This window comes from Vipera ursinii (genome assembly GCF_947247035.1).
Source record: "Vipera ursinii genome assembly, chromosome: 3".
Lineage (NCBI taxonomy): Eukaryota > Metazoa > Chordata > Lepidosauria > Squamata > Viperidae > Vipera > Vipera ursinii.
In genome coordinates this window covers 59442385-59467667 of record NC_139516.1, presented here as the reverse complement: position 1 = coordinate 59467667, position 25283 = coordinate 59442385, and the positions used below count along the sequence as shown (strand labels likewise).

General features: G+C 37.3%; 1 protein-coding gene and 1 long non-coding RNA gene across 2 annotated transcripts in view; both read left to right on the top strand.

The window, feature by feature from the left end:
* LOC310638506 overlaps positions 1-25283 on the top strand; it is a 609545-nt gene that overhangs the window by 326223 nt on the left and 258039 nt on the right. The window lies entirely within an intron of this gene.
* TRABD2B (TraB domain containing 2B) overlaps positions 1-25283 on the top strand; it is a gene marked incomplete at both ends in the record, with an annotated part of 243888 nt that overhangs the window by 159129 nt on the left and 59476 nt on the right. The window contains one exon of the mRNA XM_083359620.1: positions 8266-8412. Coding sequence (XP_083215746.1) covers positions 8266-8412 — 147 coding nt within the window. The remainder of the gene's footprint in view (positions 1-8265; positions 8413-25283) is intronic.

Genomic DNA, 25283 nt, shown 5'->3' with positions numbered 1-25283 from the left:
GCTTGTGAGGCAGGAAGCAGAAGAAGTCTCAAATCAAGAGTTGGGGTGTGCCACAAAGGTGTAGGACAGGCCCTGGATGGTGCAGCGTAGGATATTCATGAGTTGGGGGAGGATGTGTTGCGGTGTAATGCAAGTTCAGGAAGGCCAGGGAAAGAAGGCATGGAATAAATATGAGCGAAAGGGTGAGGTGCATGCAAGTGAAGAAAGGCCAGATATGAGGGAGACTTACCTGAATGACTTGTGACCTTCCTCGCTGGCTTCCCCGTGGATTTCAAGTCAAGGTCAAGATTGCAAATGGTGATCATCAGACCACACGACTCTACAACTAGGTGTAGGTGCAAGCTAGTTGCCAAGCACTTTTATTTGGTTCACGTGACTATGGGGGTGCTGCAACAGCCAGAACTTTAGGACCAACTATAAGTCCCTTTGTTTAGCACCATCATAACTTTGAATGGCTGCTGAACAAATGATCATAACCCGAGGACTACCTGTACTTCAAAATTCCCTACAAGTATTTCCTGAGTATTAAGTTATTCATCTTGTGAGAAGGGAAAAGTTATCTCCTGTTAACAAGTATTTTTCCACTCCTTGCACATTTTGCATTCTTTCAAACAAGCCTCGCCATCACCACTGGTGGTGGAACATGAAAACCCAACTGGAATCAACAGGAATGTGCACAAGGCTTAGTATCACTTTTCAGCCTGCTTCAGAGGGCATACCCAGTAACCCAGCTAAAAATGTGTGGCTGCATTTTGCTGGCACTAACATTTAATTCCAAGGCTTATAACCAATAGCACCAAAGGATATACAGCGGTTAAAGTGAGTTCTTTGGTCAAATTCAAACCATTTTATTATTAAACTCGTTAATTAGCAATTTGAAAGGAAAAATCTAGGTCTTAAGGTCTCCCCGGGTCACTGCCAAACCACAGCCTATTAACTACTCCTGCCTTTCAACAGTAATAACAATGAGGTTTTGAGTACATATGGAACCAACTATGTGTAAGGCTTTCATGAGCAATTTTAACAGAGGGCATGATTTTGCAAACAACAATTCTAGAAGATAATTTCATGGTTTTTTACTTCCTTCATTGTCCCTTCAAAGAAACTAAACCCTTTTGTCATTATAGGATGTAGGTTTCAGATAGGCTTTTTTGCTGACACCGTGGAAGCTTTTAAGAAGCTTCCCCTGGGCCAGTTTTTTATGGGTTTGTTTCCTTGACACTGACCTTGTGAAGGTGGCTTTCAAAGTCCTGTCAGAGCATGAAGTGTGTAAGGGATGGAAAAGGAAAACTAACCGTGTTCAGGAAGTTAATGGAATTATAGGATTTAGCAAACATCAAACAGCTTGAACATTTGGTGTCATTTGAAGGATATATAGGAATTTGACTGATTTATATCACATTAGCCCATGTGCAATGAATGTAAAGGTAGTCCTTGACTTATGACCAACATTGGGACTGGAACTTGCATCATTAAGCAAGTTAAGTGAGGCACATGCAATCTTATGATCTTTTTGCTGTGGATGTTAAGTGAATCACATGGTGATTAAGTGATCTGGCTTCCTCCGTTGACTTTTTGTTGGAAGCTGGCTACAAGAGCACAAATGACAATCAAATGACCCCAGGACACTGCAACCGTCATAAATGCATGTCAGTTGCCAAGCACCCAAATTTTGATCATGTGACCATGGAGACGCTGTAATAATAATAGATGCTATAAAAATAACAGAATAACAAAGTTGGAAGGGACCTTGCAGGTCTTCTAGTCCAACCCCCCTGCTCAGGCAGGAAACCCTATACCATTTCAGACAAATTGTTGTCCAATCTCTTCTTAAAAAATCCCAGTGTTGGAGGTGATGATCATTCATGTAAGGACCAATTGTAAAGTCACTTTTTTCAGTGCTATTATAACTTCAAAAAGTCAGTAAAAATTGGTTGTAAGTCATGATTTACCTGTGTAACTTTTTCTGAGCATGGCTATCCTTGGCTTTTGGGTTAGCACACCAGGAACATATTCTCAAAAGGAGTAAATGGAGCAAGAAAAAAAAGTGGAGCAAGGAAAAAAACAAAATTTCCATTTACATAACTTTTAACTGTAAATCCTCAGTCACCTATTAAATAGTTTTACCCTTCTGTCCGATTAAAACTTGAAGTTGTGCAAAGCATTTGCAAGAGATATTTCACAAAGCATATACACATTTTAAAACACGTTTTCCACTAGCAATGGTCTGATTCTACAGATCAGTAAAATTGAATCTTCCTGGATCAAGCCCCAAGCATTTTTTTTAATGAAGGTATCATGATGCCAAATGATGAAACCAACATTGTGATACTTTGCTGTTTGTAATTTTGCCATTTGCACTTTCATGGAGATGTTGTAAGTGTGTAACAGGTGGAGTTTCCATAGCACTATCTCAACATATTTCATCACTTGTCCTCCATTGTCTCCACTCTTTCTGGACATCTGTGGATGAAAGATGTTGGGAAATATTTTAGACTCAGTATTTAGTATTTATTTATTCAGTCAATGACCAGCAAATTTAAAAGAACTGTAACAAAATCTTATTAAAATATTACTAAAAATTATTGATTTATCTTAGAATGTAGAAATTCAGAGCCAATTTGTTCCACTGATTAAGGCACCAGACGGTGAGTTCTAATGCCACTTTAGGCATAAAAGCCAGCTGTCTGACTTTTGGCCAGTCATTCTCTCTCAGCCCAATCCCCATCTCACAGGGTTGCTGTTGTGAGGAAAACAGGAAAAAAAAGAGAAAAAAGGTAATATATATGCTCACCACGTTCAATTATTTATGAGACTAATAAAGGTAGCATAAAAAACTCTTTAAAAATGGCAAACTAGTAGTTGATGATTTAAAGAGTAGAAGAGGGGTCTTCAAACTTGGCCCTTTTATGACTTGTGGACTTCAACTCCCAGAATTCCTCAGCCAGCCACACTGGGCCAAGTTTGAAGACCCCTGAATTAGACAGATATATAAAGGGGTATTGAGAGACTGACTCAAGAGTAGATAATGGAAACAAACAGGAACAAAGGAATTAAAGAATGTCTGAATAGTTATTCCTCTACCTACTCCAAATAGGCAACCTGAGACAACCTTGGCTTGCTACAGAACCGATACTGAACCACGCATGAATAATTGCCTTTGAGGCATCTTTTGTTGCCAAGTAGATGGCTTTTGGCAGCCAACTGTAGCTGACTTCATTTCCCCAGGATACATTTACTACTGAAATCTAAACTGGCTAGATGCCCTAATTTTCTCTAAGAAATTTTGTGAATTTTAGGGAAGTGTGAGATCTCTGAATGAAAATAGGGTAATTTCAAAGGCTTTGGTCAGAATTAATTTAAAACTGATTTATGTATGCTTTTAAATATGGGAAAGTCTGTGGTCTGGTGAATATGGATTATTTCCTCCTAAAAAGTACAGTCTCTTGGGAAAACATACCTGCATAACCTATCTGAAATATATTTAAAAGAGCTTTGATTACAGCAATATTGTCTGTTCCAAATGGAAATGGGGGGAAAAATAAGAGGGGGACAATATTACAACAGATGCCAGGAATAATATGAGCAATTGAGCTACTATCCTGTTTTTTTCCAAATATTGGTAATCATTCAAAATAATCTAAACATTTTAAAAAAATTCATCTTCAACAGCAAAATTAATATATGAAATTCACACAACTAATTTGATTTCACATGACCACATCATATCAACCAATGTTGCATTTTGTGCTCAATCTTAAATACTTCTAATATTCCTTTCTATTTTGCATATTTTAAAAATAGTTTTAAGTAAAATATGTGTTTTCCTTATATAATCCTTTGGTTTTTTTTGTCACCTTTATTGTCGTAATAAAATCTTGGAGTTAGAGAGGCTACTAGGATCATTGAATCCATCCTTCTGCTCAGTGCGGGAATTCTGAAATAGCTAAAGAAAGCTTCCTCTTTTGGCCATTAATGCATGAAAAGCAATGCTAGTGATCTTTTAGAAGAATGCAGATTATCTTAAGTAAATATTGGCTAAGATGTTGGATTATAACTGGGATCATGGAGAACTAGGTAAGTCCTCCCTAAACCATGAAAGGTCACTAAATCAAAGAATTATTGTTGTGGTGTAACAATAATGAAGGAAATGTTGTGTACTACTAGAGTAGGGGTGTCGAACTGCCGGTTGCATCATACAGAGGCCGAGCCCACCCCAGCTCCCAGCAGTGCAAGAAAAGTCATGATACGTTGCAACACGTCACGTGATGTGGGGAGTTTGACACCCATGCTCTAGAGCAGGGGTCAGCAACCTGAAATAATGAAAGAGCCACTCGGAACCGGTTCCCTCACAAAAGGAAAAACTGGGAGCCGCAAAAAATATGTGTGCATGTGCGTACATGCGTGCATGCGCAGAACAGGGTTTGACTGAAGAGTGGAGCCAAGGCGAGATATGCACCTACCCTGCATATTTGAATTGATTGGTTGAACTTTTTTAGTCCCACTTTTTTTTTGTTTTGGACTGCACATGGCAGAGGACTGGGAGCCGCAGGAGATGGTTGAAAAAGCCGCATGCGGCTCCGGAGCCGTGGGTTGCAGACCTGTGCTCTAGAGCAAATAAATTGAAACCAATAAATAATTAGTCATTGATTCTGAGTCCTTTGGGAGAAGGGCGGTATACAAATTAAATTAATAAAATAAATATAAATAAATAAATAAATAAATAAACAGAATTTTTTACAAATTAGACACAAAGCATTGCTGGATTAAACATTGCTCCAGGTGGGGTAAACACCTGATGATTCATACATATGTTAAAGAGAAGAAAAGAGAGAAAGGATCAGTAACAGAACCAACAGCAGATTTTCTAAAGGTGTCTCATATTAAGAAAATCTTGGCTAGTTTTATAAAGTTAAGATGCCCCAAATATTCTCAAAGAGAAATGACTCGCTGTTTAAAAAGCTATTTACTCCATTTATGAAACCGATGCAATGACAATTTGATTTGATTTGGAATTGAAGGCTTTGTTGTGTAATGAAACCATGCTTTATGTAGGGCATTCAATTTCCTTAGAAAAGACAACATTACAAATAGTTTAGATTTAGCTTCACATTGTCAAAATCAAAATCAAAAGAACTGACTGAGAATAGCTTAGGAAAGTATACAGAAAGTGAACATTTTTTGTGATAACCAAATATTGTTTATTATGCACAGGAATTGAGTTTTTTTCAGTAGTTCAAAAATGTCCTTTTCCCATATTGTCATATTTTAAATACCTCTTACTAACAATGTCCACTAGCAGAATAAGCAGGGGTCAGGGTGACAAAAGCAGAACAAACCCCATTCTTTTTCTCTGTGCATTGCACATAAATCTTTTGAACTCTGCTGCCTTATTTTTGTTATTTTTGTTACATGCTTTAGAAATCTAATAACTTATCTAAAAATAGCACAGGTTAAAAACTGGAAAACTGTGACACATGGAATGTGAAGAATGCCATTTTGTAATAAAGATATAATGAATGTTCTCCCAAAAATATAAAATAGCAAAAATAATCCAAAATATATTTAAAGGTAGATCAAGAAAATGCTCAGGTTGTTTGACATTCCTAAAAATATATTGATGGAAAGTTTTGGGGATCTTTCGGTTACAGTTCCTCTGAAAATTGCCCTTTTCAGAAGTCCAAATCTAAGTCTACGCTACAAAATTTTTCCATGACCTGTGAAATATGAGATTAGCATCTTTTTAATTTAAACCTGCTGTAAAAAGAATAGGTTTAAAAGATTTACCTTTTGAGGCAAGTAGGCTGGAGAGGAAATACTGTAGCTCATCTGAGGATTTCCTGGGGATTCTGTATTCTGAACTTATAAAAACTTCAGGCAAAAATGGTTGTTCGGGAGATGTTTCAATGTCTGAATGTTAAACTTTATTCCAGACATGCTGTCTATTATTTCAGTTGTACAAGTTAACATTTTTATCACTCAAGGTAACCTGGATTTTATTCAGACAGCTGTTGGTGCACTGTTGCTGTGGGACAAACATGTGAAAAACAGATTCAGGATATGCCCATAATGTAGTGAAGTTCTCACAATTATCCACCATTATTCATATGATCAATTTTGGCATTTTTGAAATTCAGAAAGAGCCCCAAACTCTTCCTACATGAACAATCATATTTTTATTTAATATTGTTTAAAAAACCTGAGGATGTTATCAGAGATAAATTTAGCCCAGATCTAAAAAATAAGAAGATACTATAAGATACTCAACCTATGACCACAACTGAGCCCAAAATTTCTGTTGCTAAGTGAGACATTTGTTAAGTGAGTTTTGCTCCATTTTATGATTTTTTTCCACAGTTGTTAAGTGAATCACTGCAGTTGTTAAGTTAACAACACAGTGGTTAAGTTAATGCACACTTCTCTGTGCATTAATGATTCACCTGTGGAGATGGTTACCAGCATCAAATTCCTGGGTGCGCAGCTAATGAGTAGGCTGGCTTGGTCGCTCAACAGTGAGAAACTGATGAAGTGGGCACAGCAGTGCCTGCACTTTCTGTGTCGCATGAGTAAAGCTCATCTTCCTTCCCCTGTTCTGACCACTTTCTACAGGGGGACGATTGAGAGCATCTTGTCATACAGCATCACAGTCTGGTTTGGAAGCATCACTGCTTCAGACCGGAAGGCGGTGCAGAGAGTGGTGAGGATGGCTGAAAAGATCATTGGCAGTTCCCTCCCTCCCATCCAGGACATAGCACAGAAGCATTGTTTGAACAGGGTCTGTAAGATTATCTGGGACACTACTCATCCTCTTCACGACCTGTTTTCCTTGTTACCTTCTGGGAGGAAGCTTCGTGGTATCCACAGCAGAACATCCAGATTCAACCATAGTTTCATTCCATACAGCATTAACCTTGTGAACTCTCAGGCTTTCTCCTTCCGTTATATATTCAAGATGGGCAGTATTTAATATTTTATTGTTATATATATGTAGGGGTGTGGGTCTATACATATGTTGTTTATAGTATGTTTTTTGTGTGTGTCATGTATGTGTTTCACTTTGAGAGCAGGCAACTAAATTTCATTTTTGATGTGTGCCGTTGTGCCCACAGTAAAAAAAATGACAATAAAGATTATCTTACTCTAAGTGAATCTGGCTTCCCCATTGACTTTGCTTGTCAGAAGTGCACAAAAGGTGACTACATGACTCCAGGACACTGCAACCGTCATAACTATGAGTCAGTTGCCAGGACTCTGAATTTTAATCCCGTGACCACAGAGATGCTGCAACGGTCATAAGTGTGAAAAATGGCCATAAAATTTCCAACCTGACTTCCTAGGAATTATCTTGTGTTCCACTTCAAGAAAGGAGATTAGCTTCAGGGAAGAGGACCTCAATTAACAATGCCACTCCCAAACATGATCCATATGATAGGGCTGCCAGCAACTCGTATTCTAGGAGCACATATTTTTTTCTGTATTACAGAGGCAGCATATCAAAGCATCTCTCACATATGCCAAATTTTTCACCTCATAAAACTAGCTTAGTTGTTTACTATGGGGAGTGAGAGGATGTGCTTGCTGCATGAGAATAAGAATAAAACTCTCTGTGCAAGCGCAAGTTAACTTCTTTGTAATGTCGTAAAAAGAAACCACGTCCTAAACAGGATTAAAAGAATTTTTCTACCACACATTAGATGTCCTTGACCTACAACTCTGTTCCAAAGTATCTGTCACCATTGGCTTTGATAAATACAGCTTCTGAGAGATGTAAACAGTGGTGGGATTCAAATATGTGAACAACTGGTTCTTTGTGTGGATGCCGCTTCTGGAAGTCCATTCTGGGCCTGGGCAACAAAAAATTAGCTATCGGTTCTGCCGAAGTGGTGTGAACCAGCTGAATCCCACCACTGGATGTAAAGCATCAGTATTTGGAGGTTCATGGGCTTTCCCACACCTAGAAGGTGAGACTGAGCCGAGAGTTGAAAACGGTCAGTTTGTTTTGTAGTAAAGCAAATATTCTGAGCTGTAAAGAAGAAATCTTAGAGAAGTGTTCCCCAAATTGGTGGACTCATAATAAGTATATGGAAGTAAAATTGCCATAAGAAAATGCTGGGTTGCATTTATGAAAGCTATAGACCAACATATCTAGAACATATCAGATAAGGGAAGGCTGTTCTAGAGAATGTGTGAAACCCATGCATGTGTTTTATTCTTTACTTTATATTGTCATCTAAATGACTTGTATGTATTTCAATTGTGTTACAGGTGCTGTTTGCTTTGAATCAAACATTATTACAACATGAAAGTCTTCGAGCTGGCAGCTGGCAGGCTCCTTACACAACTGAAGACCTCATCAAGCATTACAACTGTGGTGACCTAAATGCTGTTATATTCAACCATGATTCTTCTCAGGTGTGATGATTTCACAATTGTCTTACCTTTGGGCAAGACAAAAAGGCATAATTGTAGCATCTCACCACTACAACTATTTCACATTTAATTTCACATTTCTTTGGCCATCAGAGTTCTTTTAGATATGTGGAAAGGTCAAAACAGGTATCGCCCAATGATATTTTCCTATCCCCCTAATTTCCCAAAACAAGTATTTGAGTTATCATTGGAGAGATAAGGAACATTTTATGACATCCACAGGGATCAACTCCTAATTTAATTAAACTAAACTTAACTAAACTTAGCTAAATTAAGATGCAGCGATTATAAGCCTGTGTAGTAATACAGAATTTGTTTATACATGGAAGCGTAGCTAAATCCTCGAAACAGGCATAAGGATCAATGAAAAATATTCTATTAGACTGTGATTCAGAGTACATAGTTGGTTAAAATTATTCCTGGAATTAAAGAAAATCTATGGAAGATAGAGCATGAGTTTTGTTCATATACATTAATGATAGTCAGAACTCAAAATGGATCTTCTTTAAAACATTTCTTCAGATCTAATTTAATGCTGGTCCTATTCTCAGTTATAGATGATCTTGCTGATTGTGGTGATGTGTCCCGCTTTTCTGTGACATATGATATGCTGTGTATTAATCAATAACTAATTAAACTCAGCTTAGGCTTTTGGTTTCATTGCATTTAATTATAGTTAGTATAGATATGAATCTGTATGTCCTGTTTGCTGGGTTTCATTCTGTCCCCTTCGCCCTCAAACTAGGAGAATAAGAAAGCATAAAGTATTATCTTCTGAGTCCTCATTACTTTCCCAGGGCTGCCAAGTCTGAAAATAAAGTTGTTACAAACTCCATGGTCTTTAGAAGTACCTCCTACATGCAATACTCACCTCTGCCATTTTGGGAGAGACCATTGTAGAAGTGGACAATAACTTAGAGATGTGTAGTAGTAAATAATCCTCAAAAGGCTTCATATTGTCCTAAGACATCAATTCTTCTGAAACTTCCCCAGTGATGTCTTCAAAATTTTGGTTGTCCCAAATACACCAGTCTTTCTGGTAAAAATCTGTGTGGTTGCTAACATTGACTTGATGGCACATGATCAAAATCAAGCATGTTTTGATTTTGGCCTATTCCACAAAGCAAGCAAACAAATGTTTTCAACAGATTTCACAATGGCAGTTGAAGGCTTATTAAAATAGCAGTGCAAAAAATGTGTAAAAGGAATAAACAAAGGAAGCAGTGGGACCAGGTGGTTACTTTAAAAACATTTATTATAGCTCCTATTCTAGGAGCTATGATGATAGGAGATCTTATAAAGTGAAAATAGGTTTCGTAGGAGTTAGTTACATTGATCATTGCATTCAGAACAATAGTTTTGGTGTTCCTTGATATTAGATAAATCACATTATTATAATCAAAATGCTAGTTGCTCCTGTAATTCAAGCCCCAAACTGGTCTAAAACATTTCAAAGGATCCCAGCCACAAAATAATCAAACCAACTACTACTGCCTTGCCAATCTCGACTTGCTTTATGCTCCCTCCTCTTTTGCTTGTCTTCTCTGCACCCTGGAAATCCTTATGTTCTTCGCATGTCGCTGATTTTCTTTAAAAACACTATAATATTACCCCTATATTAATTTCTGTAGAGTTGCTCTCTATGTTTTGGTCTAATGATGGACTAAGTTTTTGAATGGAATGTGTGCATAATAGAAAGTTAACTGCAAGTGCTTGCAAGGCCTTTAAACATAATTCCCCCTCCTTAGGACAAAAGACTTTATAACAATTGAGTTTGTATCTGAAGAGGAAACGAGCATTATATAAATAAATTAAGAGGCCAGCTAATTTCCTAAACATGTCACAATTCATTCATAATTTGTGTGTCATATGACTTTGGGTGGAATCTATTGCTTTCTCTTAGACCTTCTATATCATCATGAACTTAAAATTTTCTAAGTTCCACCCTGTGTGAGGGATTCAAGCAGGAACAGCTTACACATCCATAACTGTCACCAGCAAGAGTTAATACAATGGAATGTGATCCATCCACTTTAAGGATTTCTGTGTCACTGATTAAATCAATTCAGTCTAAATGACTTGGATTAATTTGGAAGCCTCAGATATATCTAATAATGGGTTTTTAAAATTAACAGAGAGCTATCCTACAAATAACTAGAGGGGGCGGAGCTTATATTTCACCAAAAATAGTAATCAACAGCAACTTGTCTATGACAGTAAAATAGAAATCTCACATAACCATTACAAAAAGTGAGGGGAACACATGCTTTTCAGTAAAAATCAATTATACCATCTTGATTTTAATTTCCACTGGGAACTTGAACAGCAAACAAAACAAACAAAAACTTGTGTTGTTGGTGCGATTGCGTTACATTTTTCCCTCCATAGTTTTCTCACTTAAATCCTTATTTAATCTCAGTAAGGCTGAACAAGACAAAGTTTATTTAGTTGAAGCATGTCAGAGAAACACAATAGGAAACAGCTCACTTTGCTATACGCATTTCTGCAACATACTTGGCTAATAAATTTACAGCACATTTTCTGGCAAAGCTGTCAAAGCGATACAAAACTTAACGTTCTTTAAAACAAAGACAGAGATGTTGTGATTTCTCCTTCATTGCTCTCTGAGTATATAGTCTTTGCTTTCAGGGAAGATTTCCCTGTTCAGATTTATGTTTCCATTAACATTTCCTGAGATTTGATTTCTGTAAGCATTTCAATGTCTAGGCTAACTTCCATCTACTTTAGCCTTCATCTCACACTCAACTATCCTCTATCTGTGCTTCTACCGTATAGCCTCAGCTTGTGGTGCCATTGCTAAAGTGATTGAAGTTTGTAGCCTTTTAACTCCTCACTGTCTGAAGTCATTATAATGTAGTATAAACAGACATATGTTCCTATTCATTTAATTCTTTTTGTCATGAGTATTAGCTATATTGGGAAATTTCTCTGATGTTAAGTTTACAACTTTTGATTGGCTCCTATTATAAATTCACATAATCATGTTAACATATGCATTTTAACAATCATCTGTTTATCATTTGTACACAATCCAGTTTCAAAATCAGTCATACAATATTCAATATCATAAATTCTTTTTGTCTTCTTTCACTCTTTCTGATGTCTGTAAATAGGAAAACCATTGATAGTTATGTCCCTCTGCCAACAGTTGTTTTCAATTTTATTTTGTATTCTGCTTGACAAAATTCTATTGTCTCATGGTATGTTAACCATTTGTGTTTGCCTATTGTTTCTTGTATATAACATCTTTATTGTGCTGAGAAACACAAAGGTATTTCAGGCAGAAACTGGATTTACTGTACATCTATTCCATATTCTTAGTATAGCATATCTAACATGGTGATTTTTAAAATCTACATTAACCTTGATTTTTTCATTCCACAAATATCCATGCCACCCAAATCTCAGGTCATGCTCTTCTAACTCTAAAAGTCTTCTGTTTCTCAACAGTGATGTACTATAAACTATGATGTGGAAATCAGAAACTTAAATTTGGGGCAAGAGCATTATTTGGCTCTGATGGTCTGTTAAAATAGGATTTATGGTTACTGTTGCTACTAAGCTGGTTCAATATAGTAAGAGGCTGTAAGCTTTAGTGATTCCTAAGAGGCTGAATATCAATTATAAGTCACATATATAATATGATTTATAATTGATTTTAGATAAGGAGGTGGTCAAGCTCTTGATTTCTCTCAGTGGTAGTTGAAAGATAATGTGACCTTATAAAAACCATGACTGGGTTGTTACACTATTGTAAAAATGTTGCTTATCTAAATCGGTCAAAGTACACACTGTGTTTAATATGTAGTGTGCAGCTTTGGGGAGGTGGGCATTTTCAGATTCAAATTGCTAAAGGACGCATGGTTATGACTTCTGAACAATACACTACTCCATGTTTAATGTATTACAGTTTCTGGATGTGTTTGTTACATGCATTGTAGTAATTGGTATTTGTAGAAAATTCATGTCTGAATACAACCAAAGCATTTTTTTTTTCAGAAATAGGGTTAATTGGCGCATCAGTTGAAGCTTGGCAGTGATAAATCTAACACCAGAATTAAAATCAGGTCCTCTGGATTTCTAAAAATAGATGTCTCGTGTAGTCCATCCTGCATGGAATAATCCTAGACTTCTGAATAGTTAACATGCAAGTTAGCAAACTCCTTTTTTAAGCAAAAGAATTTGTGCAGTTCATGGAGGAGGAGGAGGAGGAGCTTCTGCTCCAAGGACATCTAAATGAGAGTAGTACTTCCTTCAACTTTAAAAGTTGAAAAAAGAAAGTAAAAATTTTAAGAGGTCATTAAATGCAGTAATCTCCAGCCTCCATGCTACTTGAGAATTAAGGAAGATGCCATGCTTATTTATTGATCAACTCTGACTGCAAGATTTGCATGCTGCTCCCATCCAAATACTTTGAATGATTCATATTATGGGACACCTCATTTCTGAATGTTGTGATAGAGCATCAAAACCTATCTGCACAAAATCTTGCAGCAGGCTGTGTAAAGTTATACTGACTCTAAATCCCTTTAAGGAAAAAGATAGCTTGTTTCTTTGACTTTCTCAGAGGAGAACATTTGTGTTTATGCTCCTTGGCAATAAATTTCAGTCTTGTTTCTATGTATCCCTTTTGAATATGTTATCAGAACATCCTGCTTTCAGATCTGTCCTTAAAGATTTAGGACCCTTGATAAGTCTTAATTGCACCATTAATTTGCTTCTGGTCTAACACTGGATAAAAAAACATAGTTGAATGTCTGGACAGTTTCCAAATCTGTGGAATGTTCTAGTTACAATAAATATGAACCATATAGCCCAAGACCATTAGATACAGTATTGAATAATGAGCAAAAGTGTCATTTATTTAAGGAATGGCATACTTGTGTGCCATGAGCTTTTTTTTAAAAAAAAAAGTATGCATAATCCATGTTTAGCGTATTAGGCCAATAAAGTTGCTAGAGAGTCAGTATGAATTTTTATCATTAAAGAGAAACAAAGCCATTATCCAAATAAAGCTGTATGAAATAGTTGGAACCAGGAAAAGATTTTAGTCCCCTAAGCCAGAGGTTCCCAACCTATGGTCCATGGCCCACTACCAGACCGTAGCCTAGTGGCCACAGGACAGGGTGGCCAGTGCACGCAGATGTGTACATGCAATCAGCCCCACTCGCACTAGCACCTGCAGGCCCATTTGCGCATGTGCACAAGGTGAACAGCAGCAGTGGCTAGCGCCTCTGTGCATATGCAAATGGGGCCACATGGGTTGTGCAGCCTGTTTGCACATATGGGCGGCGCTAGCAGAGGAGGTGGCTAGTGCCTGCGCACATGCACAAATGGGACCACCAGCTGCTCCCTTTCCCTCCGGGCCGCCACATGAAAAGGTTGGTGACCTCTGCCCTAAGCTACTGAAATAAAAAGACTACTGAATTCTAATTCTAGCTCATTATGCTAATTTTCTAATGACAACTTCGAACACTTTTTGTGTAAGTGTGTGAATTCTGGTAACTTGAACTCAGTGTATCAATACAAATATATATATTCAGTATTCTCCACTGTCACACAAATTCATGTTGATTGAAAACAATATCCTGATATTGAGATAATATCTGTAATATAGATCTTGACTTAGAGATAGGATATAGAGATATGTTTCCAGAAGGTTCCTGGTTTATTGATCTTAGGTTGTATAGCCTTTACCCTAACCTTTACACTCAGTGGGCTATTAATTAATAGAGGCCCAACCAACATAGGAAACCTAAGTGCTAGAATAAATTAAGCCTTAGATAACACCTGCACAAAGGAACACTCACCCACCAAACTGTCAGCATTAAATACCCACATAATATTATTCAAATTAAATACATTAACAATCTTGCTCTAAGATGTTATTCACTGGTGAAATTTTACACCTTACTGTACAAATTAACTGTTTAGTTTTTTTTTCTGTGATCAACATTATATGAGCTAATCTACCAAAATTAGTTTTAGAGATAGAATTGCAGGAACTTTTTGTAAATGAGAAGAAACAGACAGAGATTTGAACTTTTTCATTGATTTAAAATACTTGCAAGTCTTCAAAAATCACAGCTTTCTTTTCTCAAAGTTTAAACTTGTTTTGAAAGTTCTACTCTAGATAGGCAATTAGGAAACCATGGGTACAAGAACTTTCTACTGTTTCAGATAGTACACCACTTGTGGCCCTTCTTGAAATAAGAGATCTGACTTAATAATGACAGATGTCTTTATCACTTCTAGGGTTGACTTACTACAATATACTTTATCTGGCCTGCGAAGACCATACTGCATTAGAATGTGACAGCCTGTTTATTGGCAGTTGAGAACCAACATAATTGTATAATGCTGGTTTTGTGGGTACCATTGACTTCCAGTACAATTCTGAGTACAATTCAAAATCCTAATTTTAATCTGTAAGTGCTGATTTGAACCTACAAGATCTTCATGTCTTTGCATCCACCTATCTTCAGGATTATTTATTCATTCTAGTTGGGATGTTGATTCCCTGCCCTATGTATGAGGGTGGAACAGGAGAATGCAGAATGTGGCTCTGATATTGTGATGGCCTTCAGGAAGGAAGAGATTTTTCATAGAGCTTTGAATACCTAAGATAATTGTTGGTTTATAGATGCTGTGATAGTTTTTTTTATAGTTTACTATTTTTAAGTATTTATTGTTTTAGGGGTTTATGATGTACTATAAACTGCTTGGATTCGTGGAATCAGTGATATATGTATATAATAAAGAAATTTTAAAAGATAAAGAAAAATACCTATAATGTGAATTATAAACTAGAATGGTTTTCTTGACCCTGCCCAGTCTGATTTATGATCCTGGTCACCCCAAAAAAATTAAATGAGGACCCCCTATCAAAATATTTCTTATAGTATAACCCAGGAAATTAAACTGTAGTTAATCAAGTCACCAATTAATATATTGTGTGAATATGGATGAAGTATGAGAATAACAATAATAATAGCATTTAGACTTATGTAGTGCTTTAAAGCATTTTCTGAGCAGTTTACAATGCTCAGGCATTATTTGCATGACGCCTCAAACAATCTGGGTCCTCATTTCATCAACCTTTGAAGGCTGGAAGGCTGGATAAACTTTGAGCCCTGTCAGCATCGAACTCCATGTATATTGCAATGTTGCAACTTAAGCATTGCACCACTAGGGCTCCTGGCTCCTGAATATAAGTGAGACAATCCTATTTGGATGTTTTAAGGGTATTCCAATGTACCTTCAGTTATGTCCATGCGTTCATGATATGCTGTTGTACATATATCTATTTCATCTGTCTGTCTGTCTATCATCTATCTATCTATCTATCTATCTATCTATCTATCTATCTATCTATCTATCTATCTATCCTATCCTATCCTATTCTATCCTATCCAATAGAATATCTATTTTATTTATTCCATTTAGATTATAATATCTAATAATACCCCTTCATGGATTACTGCCTTGTCGTGGCAAGGGGGCTTGCGTAATTCAATGAAGCTATGAGCTATGCCATGAAGGGCCACCAAAGATGGACAGGTCATAGCAGAGAGTTCTGACAAAACGTGATCCACTGGAGAAGGAAATGGCAACCCACTCCAGTATCTTTGCCATGAAAACCCTATGGACAGTTCCAAAAGGCAAAACGATATGACGCTGGAAGATGAGCCCCTCAGGTCGGAAGGCGTCCAATATGCTACTGGGGAAGAGCAGAGCGCTAGTACTAGTAGCGCCAGAAAGAATGAAGCGACTGGGCCAAAGCCGAAAGGACGCTCAGCTGTGGATATGTTAGGTGGTGAAAGGAAAGTCCGATGCTGTAAAGATTTTTTTCTCCATAGGAACCTGGAATGTAAGATCCATGAATCAAGGAAAGCTGGACGTGGTCAAACAACAGATGACAAGACTGAACATTGACATTTTAGGTATCAGCGAACTAAAATGGACAGGAATGGGTGAATTTAATTCAGATGACCATCAGGTGTACTACTGTGGGCAAGAATCCTTCAGAAGAAATGGAGTAGCCTTCATAGTCAATAAAAGAGTAGGAAAAGCAATACTGGGATACAATTCTCAAAATGACAGAATGATCTCAGTTCGAATCCAAGGCAAACCATTCAATATCACAGTAGTCCAAGTCTATGCCCCAACCACCAGTGCTGAAGAGGATGAAATTGAACAGATCTATGAAGCACTACAGCACCTTATAGAACTAACACCAAAAAATGATGTTCTTATCATCATGGGGGATTGGAATGCTAAAGTAGGAAGCCAAAAGATAACTGGAATAACAGGCAAGTTTGGCCTTGGAGTGCAAAATGAAGCAGGGCACAGGCTGATAGAATTCTGTCAAGAGAATACGATGGTCATAGCAAACACTCTTTTCCAACAACCCAAGAGACGGCTCTACACATGGACATCACCAGATGGTCAACACAGAAATCAGATTGACTATATATTCTGCAGCCAAAGATGGAGAAGCTCTATACAGTCAGTAAAAACAAGACCAAGAGCTGACTGTGACTCAGACCATGAGCTTCTCCTTGCAAAGTTTAGGCTTAAACTGAAGAAAGTAGGGAAAAGCACTAGGCCACTCAGGTATGAATTAAATCATATCCCTGTTGAATATACAGTAGAGGTGACAAATAGATTTAAGGAATTAGATCTGATAGACAGAGTGCCTGAAGAACTATGGACAGAGGTTCGCGACATTGTACAACAGGTAGCAACCAAAACCATCCCAAAGAAAAAGAAATGCAAGAAAGCAAAATGGCTGTCTGAGGAAGCTTTGCAAATAGCTGAGGAAAGGAGGGAAGCAAAAGGCAAGGGAGAAAAAGAAAGATACACCCAATTGAATGCAGAATTCCAGAGAATAGGAAGAAGAGATAAGAATGCCTTCTTAAATGAACAGTGCAAAGAAATAGAAGAAAACAATAGAATAGGGAGGACCAGAGATCTTTTCAAGAAAATTGGAGAAATGAAGGGAACGTTTCATGCAAAAATGGGCATGATAAAGGACCAAAATGGCAGGGACCTAACAGAGGCAGAAGAGATTAAGAAGAGGTGGCAAAATTACACAGAAGAACTATACAAGAATGAGCTTAACATCCCTGATAATCACAATGAGGTGGTCACTGACCTCGAGCCAGACATCCTAGAATGTGAACTGAAGTGGGCCTTAGAAAAGCTGAGCAACAACAAAGCTAGTGGAAGTGACAGTATTCCAGCTGAGCTATTCAAAATCTTAAAAGACGATGCAGTAAAAGTGCTACACTCAATTTGCCAGCAAATTTGGAAAACTCAACAGTGGCCACAGGATTGGAAAAGATCAGTTTACATTCCAATTCCAAAGAAAGGCAGTGCCAAAGAATGTTCAAACTATCGCACCATTTCACTCATTTCTCATGCTAGTAAAGTCATGCTTAAAATCCTACAAGCTAGACTTCAGCAGTATGTGGATCGAGAACTACCAGAAGTACAGGCAGGATTTCGAAGAGGCAGAGGAACTAGAGATCAAATTGCCAACATACACTGGATCATGGAGAAAGCTAGGGAGTTCCAGAAAAACATCTACTTCTGCTTCATTGACTATGCTAAAGCCTTTGATTGTGTGGATCATAACAAACTGTGGCAAGTTCTTAAAGAGATGGGAGTACCAGACCATCTTATTTGTCTCTTGAGAAACCTATATGCGGGTCAAGAAGCAACAGTGAGAACTGGACACGGAACCACTGATTGGTTCAAAATTGGGAAAGGAGTCCGGCAAGGCTGTATACTGTCGCCCTGCCTATTTAACTTATATGCAGAGCACATCATGAGAAAGGCAGGGCTAGATGAATCAAAAGTTGGAATTAAGATTGCCGGAAGAAATATCAACAACCTAAAATACGCAGATGATACCACTCTAATGGAAGAAAGTGAAGAAGAACTAAAGAGCCTCTTGTTGCAGGTGAAGAAGGAGAGTGCAAAACTTGGGTTGAAACTTAACATTAAGAAAACCAAGATCATGGCATCTGGCCCTCTCAATTCCTGGCAAATAGATGGGGAAGAAATGGAGGTAGTGACAGATTTTATTTTCTTGGGCTCGAAGATCACTGCAGATGGGAACTGTAGCCAAGAAATTAAAAGATGCTTGCTCCTGGGGAGGAAAGCCATGGCAAATCTAGACAGCACACTAAAAAGCAGAGACATCACCCTGTCAACAAAAGTGCGTATAGTCAAGGCTATGGTCTTCCCAGTTGCAATGTATGGCAGTGAAAGTTGGACCATAAGAAAGGCTGAGCGCCAAAGAATTGAGGCCTTTGAACTGTGGTGCTGGAGAAGACTCCTGTGAGTCCCTTGGACTGCAAGGCGATCAAACCGGTCAGTCCTAGAGGAGATCAATCCTGACTGCTCTTTAGAAGGCCAGATCCTGAAGCTAAAACTCAAGTACTTTGGCCACCTAATGAGAAGGAAGGACTCACTGGAGAAGAGCCTAATGCTGGGAAAGATCAAGGGCAATAGAAGAAGGGGACGACAGAGAATGAGGTGGCTGGATGGAGTCACTGAAGCAGTAGGCGTGAGCTTAAATGGACTCCAGAAGATGGTAGAGGACAGGAAGGCCTGGAGGAATGCTGTCCATAGGGTCGCGATGGGTCGGACACGACTTCGCAGCTAACAACAACAACAATCTAATTATAGAAGATAGATAATAGATGAGAAAGAAAGAGAGAACTCTTCTATTATTAGATATTTTATTTGTACCTGGTCTTAGGCTATAATAAATAAATGTGTAGGTGGGTAGGCAGGTATCCAACCAGTAAATGAAAAAAGAGCTAAACATAAATGTGATTGTCTAATCTGTAAATTCAGGAACAGATTCATTTTAAGCAGAATTTCTAAGCTAAACTCTATTAATGGTTTCATTTATCAACCACTCTATTTTACCTATGCATTTCTAGTGGCCACAAACCAAGTATGACCTCAGGAATGATCTGAAGATGCCTAGGGCATTAGTGTAGGATTTTCTGTTTTTTTAAGGCATGAATCACCAAAAAAGATAAACATATAATGAGGACTGAATGATGCCTTTACAGTGCTTTCAGAGCCATCTGAATTATAAACCCTGAACTAAAGCTACCTCTATGCTAAACAATGGCTGATTAAAATTTTGAAATTTTTGAAAATGTCAGTTTTTCAATGTTGGATAAATTTTATTTTATTAATGTTGAGAAACAGTTCAAGTCTATTATGGTAAACAGTATATTATGTTATAATTAACATAGAAAGTGGATGTCTATTTGAAATCAATCCATGTGAAATCAGGCCCTAGTGCTAATAGCCGCAGTTATAATTAAGCACCATTATCTGGTCTTGACTCCTTCCTGCTACTGTTGTGAGGTTTCAGGAAAACTCAGAGCTTCTCTTTGCAAAATTTGTTGTTTTTAACTTGGGAGGAACTTAGTTATTGGTCAAGAATTGAACCCATATTGGCAAGGTACTTAATGGCAAGGAAGAACACATTCAGATGGCTCTCTGCAAGCACTGTAAATGCAGCAGACTGTTCAAGTATGAAATTAGAATCCTTTAGCTACGGAATAGCTGGCCTCTAGAAATACTCTAAGAAAAGTGCCAGAAAAAAAATAGTTTGCTGACTCAGTTTATTGTATCACTCCTTGATAGAGACAATTAAGTTTGAGAGTGCATGTGTGCACTCTTCAGATATTGTGGCACAAACTACAGAACTTTCATATTTTTAAAAAACTTGGCAATTCAGGAAAGTGCTATATTGTGCACTCAGGGAGAAAAGGGTAATGTGATTTCTAATTCAGCTGAAAATAATAATTTCCCTGAATCCTAAATTTACTATAAGTTTTCTGAAATGTATGGACAGAATATAGTATATTTGATCTATTCACCAATGTATTCTGTCTGTGTCTGTCTGACTGCCTGTCTCTCTTGCGCGCTCTCGCTCTGTGTATGTGTGTGGGTGTAACTATAATGTGTTGTACAAGCCACTAGATGCTGAATTCATGTATCATACATTATTTACAGAACAAGCACAGTAAGCCCAAGCCAAATATATATCTCCATCCTAATTCATCTCTGCATACCTTCCTATTTAACCATTATCTATTGTTTTATTTCACTTTGTGATCATAAAATGTCATACAATGACATTTTAAAGCTAGATTAAAAGTATGCCTTCATTTGCAGTAGATATATCCATTTGAAGCCTAGTAAAAACTGTTCCAGAATTATTTATATTCAAACTTTTTTTAGCACTGTTGTAACTTTGAACAGTCATTAAATGAACTGTTGTAAGTCAAGAACTAGCTGTAGTTTGCTTTTCATTGGTTCATAGAAAACTCACTTTGCATTTTTTCTAGATTTTTCTTTCTTAATTTTGGCTATCTGGGGGCCAATCAGGAATTTCTTGAGTCATGCTTCCTATTAATTATCCACTTCTTGTCTTAATTAATGACAAATATTTTCCTAACTAAGCTCAAGACACATATAAATGAATTGGTGCCAAAAGTTGTCACTTTATCAACACACAATCCTACAGTCTAGCTTGATTTCCCTTGTTGCAGGATGAATTTTTGCCAGATGTTAAAAAAGTCCATTAATCACAGAGAGCAGGTGTCTTCGATCTGCACATAAGATGGTATACGGTACATTTATGAAACACAATTTATTGACTTACATTAGCAATAGAAAATTAATCATGCAAAAAAATTGTTTAGTGACACAAATACAAATTACATTTTTACAATGCTAGTTAAGTAGTGCCCCTTTTTTGTTGGTATTTATTGCATTTCTCACCAGTATTAAATAACTTGGTTATTTAAACCAGCATTTCATAACTTGGTGCCCTCCAATTGTGTGTCACTTCAGCTCCCATAGTTCCAAGCCACTAATGCCTAGGCCAGGGGTAGGAAACCTTGGCTCTTTTATGACTCGTGGACTTTAACTCCCAGAATTTCTGGGAGTTGAAGCACACAAGTCATAAAAGAGCCAAGGTTGCCTACCCCTGGCCTAGGAGAACTGGTGAGTTAATCATCTGGAGGACTCTAAGATGGGGAAAGTTGCTTTTAGATATTAAATATGCTTGAACTTTCCTGATTCTATTGAAGAATAGAGGGCTAATTCATTTGTTTATGTATGTTCTATATGTGAATATTTCCAGCATTAACCCCACTTTTCATAGGGACTCTGCGTGAATATGTAGGCAGTTTGCCATACTTCATTTTGTTATATTTGCTACCCAATCACAAGAAGAATCAGTGGAAGTTAAGGGATTCTATGATTTTAAGATCTTGAGACAATGTCACATGTTTTCAGTGCCTTGAATGTGTCTTCTCACTCCATTTGTCCAGAGAAAGGCCTCAGTCATCAAGTTAACACTGAGGGGGGATATAATTGATGCCCACTGGACTAGATCTTCCCAGGGGCCCCTAAATAATGCTTTGCCCCAGATACTATCTGGGAACAATATTATATGATGATCTGCCATTATTTCCAGATGGCGTCTCTAAAAAGAAAAGCCAACTGTCTGCTTGTTGAAAGAACTCTTCTTATTGCCCTTGCTGCAAAAATGGCAATAGATAGAAAAATAATAGCGAAAATAGATTAATGTTGCTCTAATTTTCCAATTTGAAACCCCCTTTCTTCTAAATCAGAAATCTGCATAACATGCAGCTCTCTGTTTTTAAATGACTATCAAAGACACAAACAAAATCCTTTTGATTTCTTATAAGAACTATATGTTTCATTTAAGTCAACAACTACCAAGGATTGCATAATTTGCATAAATTAGAAAATTGAATGAACATCTGGAGGCAAGAATGATGTACAATTTTGCTTGACGAATGGAATTTAATCTTGGTTGGAGCCCTACGTCTCCGTGTTCTCTCTTCTCTGCACACTGAGCTTTGCACTGTAACATGGCAGAAAAATTGATGAATTTAACTGGGTCAATTACTGCATTGACTAGGCCTAATTTTCACTGAAATAGCAATAGCATAGCATTTAGGTTTAGATAACATCCATAGTGCTTTAAGCACTCTCTGGGCAGTTTACAATGTCAGCATATTGCCCTCAGCAATCTGGGTCCTCATTTTTACCAACCTCAGCAAGATGGAAGGCTGAGTCAGCTAGAGTCCCATCAGGACCAAACTCCTGAGATAATCTGCAGTCATATAAATATAGTGCGGACAAAGTGACCTAGCTTATTATTATATTCATTCTTATCCTATTAAAATGTATCCCAGAGAACTATAAAGATGTTGCTACCAAAATCAGGCTGTTGTTCTTGCTTGCTGAGCAAGCTGTAATCTTTTACTATATTTCCAACCCTACACCTATTCTGTTTTTTTCTTGGCTATGTTTAAGAAGAAATGTAAAAGAATTCCTGATGTTCAGCTTTTCCCCCAGAAAATACCTGCGAGATTCATTTCTGTATCACTCATCTGCCAAGAACCCTGAGGCTTTTCTCAGGAGCTGATAGCACCAGTTTCCCGGAATGGCTCTCATCATTTCTGCTTTCTCTCAGATGTTAAGTGGTACCAGATTATTAGAGGGAGAGCTATCCCAACAGTTCTTTGGGAACAACTCATAGTCCCTTCAAGGGCTGAAGTCACAAGGTTCTTGATGAAGAATTCATTTGCCCTGCTTAAAGTGAATTTTTGCCTCCTGCAGGACCTATGCTGTTTTTAAAGAGGAATTTCTATTGGTGTTGCTGATAGATTTTGTATGGTACTAGTTAAAAATGTGAGAGGAGCAAGTATTTCTACTAGCTTAGCAAATCCCTTGCACCAATTGAATTCTCTGTGCTGTGCCTAAGCATTTTTTGCATGAAATGAAAAGAAAGTTTGTTTTCATGAGTATCTTTGAAATGCATGTTTAAAAAAGGAACTTCTCTATCTGAATATGTGAAGCTTTCTTAAATCCCTATGATTTAAGAAGCAATTTCTGATAAATCAACAAGGAGCAGTTGCTTGTTTTGAACGAAGCATGGTGAATGTCAAAGTGTAGAAAGGAACATAAATACAAAGAGAGAAGTGCTGATGATTAATGGACTCAGCAACAGGATTTGCTCTGTGGTTACATTACTTTGCAAAACATGCATGCTTGGGTCATTTATCTCTCTTGTCCCAGAACAAGAGAGAACAGTTGCAGTGAGGATTAAGGTCCTTAGAAATGTAGTAATTTAGAATATCTTAGAAAGAAGTGTTGTATCTAAAATGACAATGTTGTCGTTGTTATTATTATGATGATGTCTTGTAAATAACTACAAAAACTATTATTAAATGTATGTTTAAACTGTACTTAATTTTTGTCATGTATAGATATATTCCTGTTAGAATAACAATGTGTCAGGTCCATCATCACACTCTGGTGTCCTGCCATCATGCTGAGGGGGAAGCGGGGATAGCATGCTTGGGAATGTTCCACTTCTGCTCTTCGCTTGGGAATTAGTGAGAGGGATTGTCTTCGGAGACAGGATGGACTCCTTCCCAACCAGTTTTCATCAGGTTCCAAGGCCGTTGTGCCTTGAGTGTGAATTGTTATCTGCCTAGCACCTCAGCATTCTCAAAACATCTTGACATCCCATGGACTGGTCAGAGGAGTTGGGATTGGGAAACCAAAAGTATTTAGAAATAAAAAGAATACCCTCCCATTTTTTAAAAAAATGATTTGTCTGATGGTTAATAAAATTAGGCCAGTTTAAAGAAACTTTACCTTTGATGCTTCCCATATGGAAAGAAACTGGGAAATGAGTTTACAGTAGGGGTTTAGTGTTTATTATAGGGAAAATTTACTGTATATTATGTAATTAGTATAATATAAATATGCTGCCTTAAAGAGAATGAAACTATTTTGTATTTATGTTTTGCAGTAAAAGTGGTAGCAATATCGCTGTAATTGGAAATTGATCATATCTTGTCATTACCATTAACTCAGGGGCGGGGTGGGGGGAATCCAGAATTGATAAGTTGGTGTATTTTAACTGCATTACTAAGACAACAAAGTATTGCAAAATAGTCATTTATCAGTTAGTTTCTATTAGGGGAGTTGGTTTTTCATTTACTAGTTTGAGAAACAACTTCATTCAGAGGATGTCTGATTTTATTTGGCAGCTAAATCTAAATTTTAATTCAAGGTTCATGGCTCAAATTTGAAATCATAAAACAGTCTTTTTCCCTGATTAATTTCCCAGATATCATAGCTTTTATCAGAAGATGACTGTTGTGCTTCAAACAAATAAGTGCATGTATTTTGATTGTAACTACGTGGTACCTCAGCTTTCATCATTAATTGGTTTTGGAAGGTGCTACAAGTACTAAAAATGAGTACCAAACAAATCATGTGACTAACATGGGACCCATTGTTTCAGCTGGAAAGGGTAGATTCATGGGGCAACCAACACCAACAAATTCTAGCTTGCACATCACATATCAAACAAACGACTACCGGGACTCAAATTTCATGTCAAAATATGTTGAGTACCAAATCTGATGACTTTCAGAACAGTTGAGTACTGAGGTACCACTGTACTTATCAAGGTTCCCTTCTTTTTATGTTTTGAGGCAATCAAGATTTCAGATTCCAGTAAGCAGAAGTCTACAACGAAATAATTGTAATGGCAACTAAAATCACAACTAAATGGCAATTAAAATGTCTGCCTTAAAACAATGAGAACAAGGAGCACAATATACAATTCAATCTCTGCTTCTCTCTGCTATTGGTCTTAGAGTAAGACATTTAATTTATGCCATCTCCATGCAAAAGGAAAATGAAACAAGTTGCTTGACCCCCCCCCAAAAAAATCC